The sequence below is a fragment of the Gekko japonicus genome, unplaced genomic scaffold (genome assembly GCF_001447785.1).
Source record: "Gekko japonicus isolate JY-2015 unplaced genomic scaffold, Gekko_japonicus_V1.1 scaffold723, whole genome shotgun sequence".
Classification (NCBI taxonomy): domain Eukaryota; kingdom Metazoa; phylum Chordata; class Lepidosauria; order Squamata; family Gekkonidae; genus Gekko; species Gekko japonicus.
In genome coordinates, this window is record NW_015165850.1 from 797,265 (window position 1) to 807,847 (window position 10,583).

General features: G+C 41.4%; 1 protein-coding gene across 1 annotated transcript in view; it reads left to right on the forward strand.

Annotated features, from left to right (window-relative positions):
- The window catches only part of LOC107110331 (thyroid hormone receptor beta), a 241,136-nt gene that overhangs the window by 208,460 nt on the left and 22,093 nt on the right, over nt 1-10,583 (forward strand). The window contains exon 5 of the mRNA XM_015411104.1: nt 9,283-9,383. Within this exon, the coding sequence (XP_015266590.1) occupies nt 9,283-9,383 (101 nt within the window). The remainder of the gene's footprint in view (nt 1-9,282; nt 9,384-10,583) is intronic.

Sequence of the window (10,583 nt, forward strand, 5' to 3'; positions counted from 1 at the left end):
TATATATATATATATATATATATCAGCCAGGATTGAGTTTGGTTGGCACTAGTCATTTTTTATTGTTTATAATAAGATTGACTCACAATCCAAGATTGTGCTGAAACATATCGTTGTTCAAGTGCACGGCATTGCACTTCAATATGTGTAAGGAGAAGGAACATACATTTAAAAACAAACCTTGCAATTGGGACCTTTTGTGAGTAGCCCAAACACCCATTACTTATCACAGAGGCTGGGAATAGGTCTTGTAGGATAGTGCCTTTGACCGTTTGCTCACGCTGTGCCCCACCTAATATCTAACAATTTCCTTAGAAGTGGTACTCATTCCTTGCACAAAGAGACACTGGGGTATTTTTGCTAGAAAGAAATGCAATTGGGCTCCACATGAGTAATAATAATGAGAGGTACCAATTGTAATGGTACACTATAGTTCCTTGTCCAAACTGTGCTACATTTATTCCCCCCCCCCAACAATTCTGGATGTAGAATTCTTCTGAACTGCAACTAACTGCAGCCAATACCCACAATCTATCAATGCCATGTGGACTGAAGGGCTGGTGCCCTCCCAGTCTGAGAAGCCTATCTTTCCTTTCATTATAACTAAAAAGTTGTTCGAATGTTTCTGTAACATGGATGTATGTCCAGTACCTTTTATATAATTTATCTTTGTTTCTTAATAGTATTTAATAGATATCAGTAAAACTTTAATTGACCAGCCATTGGGACCATTTCCAAAACATGACATAAAAACATAATCTGTACCGCATTAGTTACCCATAAAAAGAATAATTCAAATAAACTGATTGTAAGCACAGATGATAACATTATAATTTACATATTGGGCCCTTATCCTTGAAGCCTGCAAGGCCACATCTAGCAGCAGCTCTAGTAATATTTTTTATAAATTTTAATAATAAAACAAGTAATAAATCAACAAGTTTACCCAGAGACAACCACAATTTTTGAATAATATTTCTTGCCATGTTTCATACCGTTAACAAAACAATAGATAATGAGGTAGATCTTCCTCCCCCAAGTTGCACAGTCATAGATGAATGAATTTATTCTGTGCTTTAACTTAATTAGCAAAATCACACACATGCATGCATGCACACAGACAAGTTCTATGTCAGAATAGCATTCCTATCTAAACAGATTTAAGAGGCCCTTGTATGTTGGTTTTAGTAATACATTTGTGTACAACAAACCTTCAGTAAGTTATCCTCAATCAAATAATTGAACACAAGCTGATAGTTTAGAAAATACTGCATTATCCTGCATTTAACTGAAGTTAGTCTGGGTTGCACCAATACAACAGAGAAAAAATATTGGCTGGACCATATCTCATCGCTTCGCCATAGTCTTTGAAAGTCAATAAACATTATAAAACCCTTTATTAAATGTGGAAGTAAATGTACTCAAAGCCATGTATTAAGACTTTTTAAAGCTGAAACATACCACTCCGTATTGTCATAAGGTGACTTTTGGGAGACATCCACAACTGGAGATTCATTGAAATAAATAAATGTATGTGAAACATAGAAATAAATAAATGTGTATAAAGCTAGCCATAGAGCATAGCAATAAATACTGAATATAGAAGTGTGAACAATAAATGTACAAATAAAAAAAATACAAATTATGAAAAGTTACATATATCAGTAGGGGTATTTACAAATTGACAGAGGCAGCTGCAGCAGGAAGGGGGAGGTAGGAAAGCTCTGTTCAGTGAGCAGAAATCTACTCACAGTTCTCTGGATCTAATACAGAATCTTAAATTTTTTATTAACCAGGTGTCTTCTGCAGAAAGCTTATTAAGGTCCTGCTTTAAAGAGTACAAATATAGCAATCTGGTGTGCTCTGTAACATGTAAATAGCTGAAAACTGTGCAATAGGCCTTAAACCCACTTAGCCTTGGGGCTAAAATGTGTTTGCTGGAGATCTAAATATAAGCCTTTCCTTATGAATAGTTTCAAAAGTCCTGTAGAGGAATGATCCGTGACCCAGTATTAAGAGCTGTAAATAATGCTATGCAAGCAGCTAACAAAATTTTGATGTGGATGCCGGAGAGGATTTCCACAGTTGGAAAGGGGGTAGGTTTGCCAGGTCCAAAGGACAAGCTGGCGGGGGACTTACCAGAATGCTTTGGGAGAGGGGAGGGAAGAGGGAAGCTGTGCCTATGTCACCCAGAAGTGACGTAGGCACGACGGTGATGCGGGGGGAGGAGTGCAACGCTTTGGTTTTGGGGCAAATATCTATGGTTTTAAGCTAATTATACCATAGAGTTTTGCCCAGAAACCCTTGATGTCACCAGCATGCCTATATCACTTTCTGGGTGAGGTGGGCACATCATGTTTGGGGCAGTAATTCTCCCTTGGCAGCCAGCTAGACAGCACTGGGGAGGAGCACCAGACACTGGGGGATCCCCCACATGCCAGGGGGACCTGGCAACCCTAAAAGGGGGTATGCTTTTGACCCACTCTAAACCTTTTGCTCTTCCCCAAGTTGTTCCTGGAGGTTTCCTCTTCTCCATAAATAGTATTTGGTGGGGTGGTATTTTGGGATGCAGCAGGAGTGGGGAAGTGGGAAAGTTGCACTGCATGGATGGAAATCCCTTTTTTCTTCTAAAAATCTTCAGGGGACCCAAGCCAATACTTCTGGCCTGAAAGTACAACATTAAAAGAAAATAGTTTTGAACAGTCATCATACAGGCCACTGATCACCTTGAGCAAGGGTAATATATTTCAGGAAAGATTGCACACATTGGATTATTGCATACATTCCCCTAAGGCAGGGGCATTTGCCCCTACTCAGCAGTTTATCTTATCCAAGACAGATTGCAGCTTTATTTGCAACTGCCATTTTTGTTGTTGTTGTTGTTGTTGTTGTTCAGTCGCACAGTCGAGTCCGACTCTTCGCGACCCCATGGACCAGATCACGCCAGGCCTTCCTGTCTTCCGCCGTCCTCTGAAGTTTGCTCAATTTCATGTTCGTTGCATCTATGACACTGTCTAACCATCTCATCCTTTGCCGTCCCCGTCTTCTTTGACCTTCAATCTTTCCCAGCATCAGGGTCTTCTCCAGTGAGTGCTCCCTTCTCATTTGGTGGCCAAAGTATTTGAGCTTCAGCTTCAGTATCTGGCCTTCTAGGGAACAGTCAGGGTTGATTTCTTTTAGGACTGACTGATTTGATCTTCTTGCAGTCCAAGGGACTCTCAAGAGTCTTCTCCAGCACCATAGTTCAAAAGAATCTATTTCACTGCCATAAAAATACCAAATAGATGAAGGTCAAGGTTGTTAACCACTATTTGAGCACTCTTCTATTCAAGTTCTGTCCTGCAGAAGTATATAGCTTATCTGCAGAAGTAGTTGTCCAGTTGAATACGTATGTTGTGAAATCTTATAGCATGATAACGCTTTTTCATTACAACTTATGTATGAGCCACCAAGCTGCAAACCACTTTTGGTGACCCCAGCAAGGGGCTTTCAAGGCAAGTGAGAAACACAGGTGGTATGCCATTGTCTTCCTCTGCAGAGCCTTCCTCAGTGCTCTCCCATCTAAGTACTGACTTTGGTTCACTTAATTTGGTCTTTAAATGATAAAGGCTTTGTGGCTGCTTTCCCATGGACTCTAGAGGAGAACTCTCCATGGGCTCACTTTCACTTGGCACTGGGAACTGTATCTTTGCAAACATTATGTCTACAGATATTTTCAAATTATAAAAAAGAAACTTGTTTTTCAAAAACTGTGTGTTGGTTCTTATGTTTGTTTTATTCTCTGCTTGCCTTGGGTTTAATGGAAGTTCGTCCAAATACTACAATAGTGTTAGACCTCTAATAACACCTTTCAGATCACATTTAGCAAATCAGTAAACATGAATTATTCTGTCCCTTTTTCTTTAGAAATTTAGAGATTCCCTACTTATAACTTTGTTGTTTTAAAAGCAGCTTTTACTTGGAATAAAAGCAAAATTTTGTTAAGATAGTTTAGAGTTCCCAGTTCATCTACAAGCTAGAATATATCTAATACTCAATATGGCTCTATCTGCAGATACTTAGATCTGCGGATTGGGGCCATGTAGAAACTAAGCAAAAGAGGGTTTACAACCCCTCCAAATAGATATCGGTTGTCTGTGCTTCCACAAGAGCAGAAACTTTTCTCTCACATGTAGGTGGTCACACAAAGAGGAGGAAGGTAGGGGGAAAGAGCAAAAGGCACAGCTCTCTGCCACTCTCACCTGGCAATATGGCAGCACTGGAGGTGGGCAGGGAAGAAGAAATTGGAGCAGTCACTGCCCCCTCCAAGCCTCCTCCTTCTCCCTTTCCATGCTTGCCTCTAGTGCCACCACTTGCCAAACAACACACCAAGCCTGTTATGCTAGGTTAGTTGCTGATGACAATTTTAAAAAATTCAAATTAACAGGTGATGAATGCAGTTTTCATGAAGAAAATGCTGCATATTTGCTGATACCAAAGTACCTTGTGTTAGGTAGCCGGGTCCCCGTGCTGCCCAGCTTGGATGTGCTGCTGCTAGAATCTAAACGCCATTTCAGCGTCTTCAGCACAACTGAGCCCCCCCCCCCCCCCTTATGGACACTACTGTACTATGGAAGGGGCTTGTCCACTTTAAAAATGACAAAAAGGAGCTATTAATATCATCTTGCCCAGGATCCTGAGGGCTATCAGAGCAGCCCTGGATTTCTGATGCAGATATAACTGTACATCTAATTTTATGGACTATTTGCTGATTTGGGAGATGCTATGGGTTTCTTCAAGTCTGGATGCTCTTTTTTGCTGCTACAGTTCAGAACCATGTGTATACTCCCCAAATTAAAATAGTTACTTGCAATTATGCTGTTAGTCTTTCACCTTTAGAAAACAAGAAAAGCCCATTTTGTAACTGAGTCCCAGTTATTTTTATGATTAATGTATCCTTCCTCCTTATTAATAGAGCCAAAGATTTATAATGTCTGCTGATTTCCCTATAATTATAACTCTAGTGACATGCAGTGCTCTCCATAAGGAGTCAAGCTCTGTTTGGTTGAATGCTTTGTGAATTCTCACAGTGGTAAATTCCTTTGATGTGGCAAATCCCCAGCATCTCCAGCATCTCCAGAAAAGATCCAGTCATAGCCCTCAATGTCTTGCGCGCTAAGTGAGTAGTAACAGGTTGATGTGGCAAATCCCCAGCATCTCCAGAAAAGATCCAGTCATAGGTAATATGAAAGACCTCAACCTGATACCCTGGAGACTTTGATGGACCAATGTCTGGTTCAGTATAATGAAGCTTCATGTGTTAAAAGACATGATAGTGTAATTCACACATCGATAGTCAATAGTCTGAAACAGAAATAATTCACGCAAACAATTCACACATCTGAAACAGAAACAATAGCAAACCCTTCAACAGTTCCCATGTAGTTGCCTGAAAGCCACATTTGCTCACCAGAGGTGAATAGGTGGCAGCAGTTCACAAGCCTGCCACTGATTATCTTCTGTCTACTTTCATTAAAATACAGGGTTTTTTTGTCTGTTTGTTTTTTGGTTTAATGGCACTTTTTCGGAGTGGAATAGATTTTTGCCTGGCTTCTAGTGGTATGAGATGCTGGATGCCCCCATGTTGTTGATTTAAGGTATGGTGCATAATAACCCTGCCCACTAGGGTTGCCAGGCCCTTGGTCTGGGTGGGGTTTCCCCCACGTTTGTGGGTCTCTTTCCACTGCTGGCCAGCTGGCCGGCAGCAGGATACCCTGCCCACAAATGCCCCCGAATGCAACATGATGACATCACCCAGAAGTGACATTATGTTGCGGGGGTGATGCTCTAGTTTTTGGACAAAACCCTATGGTAAAATTGGTTTTGCCCAAAAACTAGAGCATCATCCCTGATGTTGGCAGTATGATGATGTCACTTCCAGGTGACATCATCACAGTGAACATGCTTTGCGTGCATGCCAAAAGATCCCAGGACAGACCTTGGAGCCCCCCACTGGCAGTCAGACAGGGCCTGGCAACCCTACTGCCCAGGCTCCCAAACTCTCTAGCTACAAGTACATATCATTCTAATACAATTATGTTTTACATTTTCCTAAAGCACTTAATTGGGCCTGCAAAACCTGTGATCACCAGTGGAGCCCACGTACCATGAATGGTGGATGGCCTACCACCATGATTTCATTGGGACAGCAAAAATCAGGGGACTTGCTAGGAGCAACACGGCATGAATGTACTTGGTGCCTGACTTAAAACGTGTTCCGTTTTTGTTGAAGCCGAGATTACGTACAAAAGTTTATTTAAAAATAATGTGAAGCCTGTAATGCAGCTAATGGTGTTTATGGGGAAAGAATCATTCAGTGCAGTTATTTAGTTTAATTAGCACCCCTGCTAATTTAACTTGCTGATGAATCCTCTGATCAGAAGTAATGTGTCATTCTCCCACAGATGAACCTGTCCAAACACAAACCCATATTGCCATCCCACATATTTACCATAAACACATTCTGATCTAAATTCTGCCTACGCTGAACAGTTCGTTGGAGGACACGCTCCATGTGTATCGATCAGATTCCAGATGGTTGAATTATAGTGCGTTCTTTAATTTTAAAAATTATGTTGTTATTATTAAATGGATATATGCAATAAACATATTGCCCTAAAAGCAAATACGGTGAAATACGAAACGTCTATTATCAAAGTAAAGAAATAATCCTTGTGGGTTTAGAAGGATTTCATGAACATTCAACACAACCACAAAGAAAACATAGACTTAACTCTATATTTGGTCATGCCTTAAAATATTTGCTGGAGAATGGAACTTTTGAAAGATTTCCTGCCTACATTTGATCTGAGAATGAACTGCTTTTGCTAAAACAGAGCTGATTTACACAGACAATTATCCATTTATAGCTACTCTTTGAAGACAGTTCTCTATCCAGTCTCAGGGGTCAAAGAGATGAGATGTGGGAGATCCCTGGAGCGTGTTGTTGTAGGTAAATGGCAGCCACGTGGGACCCCAGTTTGGTGTAAGGAAAGGGTTAGGTAATGCTTTCTACCTCTGTGGGTTTAGAAGGATTTCATGAACATTCAACACAACCACAAAGAAAACATAGACTTAACTCTATTACATATTTGGTCATGCCTTAATGCTTTCTACCTCTGAATTTTCTTGAGCTCAAATGGCCCTTTGCAACTGCTAATTTGCCTCATTGGGGTAAAAGTACAAATGTATTGCATCCTCAAAAAGGGGTGTGTGTGAATAGGAGCTCCAGGAAGATGTTTAAGATATGGGAAACAGTGTGCAGGGATAGCTAAAATTACTTCTCTGTGTCTTATCCTTGATCTGAATTTACCAATAAAAACTGCTTAGGAGATCCATTCCCAGGTCTTGTCACACCTAGTTTTGTGACAAAATAGACATCACATTTCTTTGGTTTGTTGATTTTAAAAAACGTACAGTTCTGTAACTCGTCATTTAGTGCTGTAACTAGCCTCTGTGCATGCTTAATTCTTAAATACCAAACAGAAAAATTCTATAGTTTTATTTTAATAACTGCCAATATGTTATGTGACCTTTGTCCTGTAGCTGGCTTGCACTAAGGACAGATAACCCCGTTGCCCCTGTCTGTGAAGCCATGTGGTGTCAAGCCATATTAAAATTTAAGTGCGTCATATCCATTGCTGTTCTTTTATCTACAAGGTTGAACATCGTAGAAGCAGATTAGGTATTTTTGTATTTGTATGCTTGAAGTGAAACGGATTGGTCTGTAGTGCCCTGGAACTCCTGTGTGTCATTGTCGATAGCCTTTTTCTAGACCCTTTTCACTGTCTCAGTTTTAGCCAGCTCTTTTTGTAGTCTAGGACTGAGGTCATTCAGCCCACTGATTTCAATATGTCTCTGATATTCTCCCCTCCACACACACACACTCTGGGTGACTCATTGCTTTTCTTAGTGAAGCCTTAGTGATAGGATCTTATCTTTTCTGCAAAGACTGAGGATGAGGAGGCATTTGAGGTGTCTACCTTGCCAGCATAATTGGTTGCAAGTTGTTCTCATCGTTACCCTGGGTTTAGTCACTAGCACTCAAGTTTAAATGTGTTAGCACAGCGTCTTTCTTGCTCTCGTGTGTGATATATTATGGCTTTGCTTCTAACAAAAGGGCATGATTCAGGCAGAGTTTATTTACTTACTTGTATTTATAGTCCACCTTTCTCATTGAGTTTCAAGGCAGATTATGTATGTAAGTAAGTGCTGTAAAGTTGCAACCGATTTATGGTGACCCCAGCAAGGGGCTTTCAAGGCAAGTGCGAAGCAGAGATTTACCACTACTTTCCTCTGCAGAGTCATCCTTGGTGGTCTCCTGTCCAAGTACTGACCCTGCGTAGCTTTCGAGATCTGACAGGATTGGGCTATACCATGCAGTCATGCCTCCCCAAGGCATATTACATAATTTAAAAAGTGCGAAAAAAGCCAGTATAATATGTACAAAGAAATAAAATGAGAACAATGAAATAAAATCAGAACGATAAATCCGAGAAACCATGCTACGTATATACTAAACTTCTCACTGGCATTGAAACTATAATCCTATCCCCTTCATTTTGGTATAGTGCTCTGGTATAGTGGTTAAGAGCGGTGGACTCTAATCTGGGGAACCGGGTTTGATTCCCCACTCCTCCACATGCAACCAGCTGGGTTGCCTTGGGTCAGTCACAGCTCTCCCAGAGCTGTTCTCTCATGAGCAGTTCTCTCAGCGCTCTCAGCCCCACCTACCTCACAGGGTGTCTGCTGTGAGGAGGGGAAGGGAAAGGGGTTGTTAGCCACTCTGAGACTCTGAGTGAAGGGCGGGGTATAAATCCAACTCTTCTTCTTCTTTATAAAAATGCTCTCCTAAGGACATCACATTCTGCAGAACAACAAAAGTGTGGGAACTTCCTGCCCTCACAAGGGGGGGTGCCACAACAGAGAAAGCCCAGGTATGGGCATTTAAGCCTACTTAAGTCTCACGGGTTTCAACATGGAGTTGGAAATTATCAAGATTTAAGTCCTTCACTGTGGTTGTATTATTACCTTTCTCCCTTCCTGCTAACAAATGTTCTTCTCTAGCCATTTTGCCAGCTCTACACTTCTTATAATCTTTCTTTTTTTGGATTTTAGAACATCAGCCATCTTGACTGAGCCAATAGGTCAATGAGTTACAAATGCAGTAAATAGCTGTGCAATTATTATTTTTTTTAGTTTAACTTGTTTCTTAACAATCACACTCTGTCTTTTGCTTTGCAGGGTACATACCCAGTTACTTAGACAAGGACGAACTATGTGTTGTGTGTGGTGACAAAGCCACTGGGTATCACTATCGCTGCATCACTTGCGAAGGTTGCAAGGTAAATAATAGCTCAAGCAAGAGAACGGGAGCTGGCAGCGATCAGCCAGTTTGTTCTTCAGCTGCTGGACAGTCACTGAAATATGCATGCTGGTTAGGAACGACCCAGATAAGATTAAGAACTGTCACAGATAAGGTGGATACTGATATACCACTGATTTTAGTTTTTAATACAGGTTAATTTTTTTCAGATGAACTAGAAAAACCTTCAAAGGCACTTTTTCCCACTTCAATAAGACTTTTGTGAGTTTTTCATTTCTACATTTATTTGAAACTGTTGGTAGAAAGTGTAAAAGAGCATCAGTTAGTCCATCTCTTTGCAGCTGCTGACATGTTCAACTCACAGAATTTTTATTCTGTTGACTGGAATGACATTTTGCTTGCCCCTGCTCTTTTTTACATTAATGGCTTTATGTTCTTTGCTGACTAGCATGTCTATTTATGTGATATCCAGCAACTGGGTTATTTCCAAAATACATTTGCATGGCTGTCATGAACACATAGTGGAAATTTCCTGTGATGAAATTAGATTATCTGGTGAATTTTACGTCAGTTTTAGAGGGATGTATGTATGTATGTATGTATGTATAAAAGAAAGTCCCCTCACAGTAAAATCAAAGCCCAGGCAAAACCGCTGGACCTAGAGACACCAAATTCGGAGAGAGCGCTCCTACTGTGGCGTAGGTGCTCACTAAGAAGGGATTTTTAGAAATTCAACCTCTGAGTCAAAAGGGGGGAAATGTGCTCCAGCCATTGATTCCTATGCGGCTGCCAGGCAACTGCCTCTCTGCACCCCCCACTCTCTGATTGGTCAGCTGCAGAGCTCAGTGTTCTAAGGTTAAAAAAAAACAACAGTTACAGGGGACTGCAGACAGCTAATGAGGTGAAGCAAAGCTGCTGGCCCAGTCTCTCTGATGGCTTCCAACACACTACCCCCACCTCCTACACGTAACAGGCGGTTGTCTGTCAGGTGCAGCCCCACCTCCACAGTGACTTCTAATAGTCCTCTCCCTCCCCCTCCTACACTGGACAGGCAGCTGCCTGTCAGGTGTACGAAAGGAGGTGGGGTGGCTTCCAACACACTCCCCCTACCTCCTACACCTAGCAGGTGGTTGTCTGCCAGGTGCAGCAGTGGTTTCAGGGTGCTTAAAGCCATGAGGGAGCCCGCCCCAGCTGTAACGCCTTAGTGATCCTGCCAGCC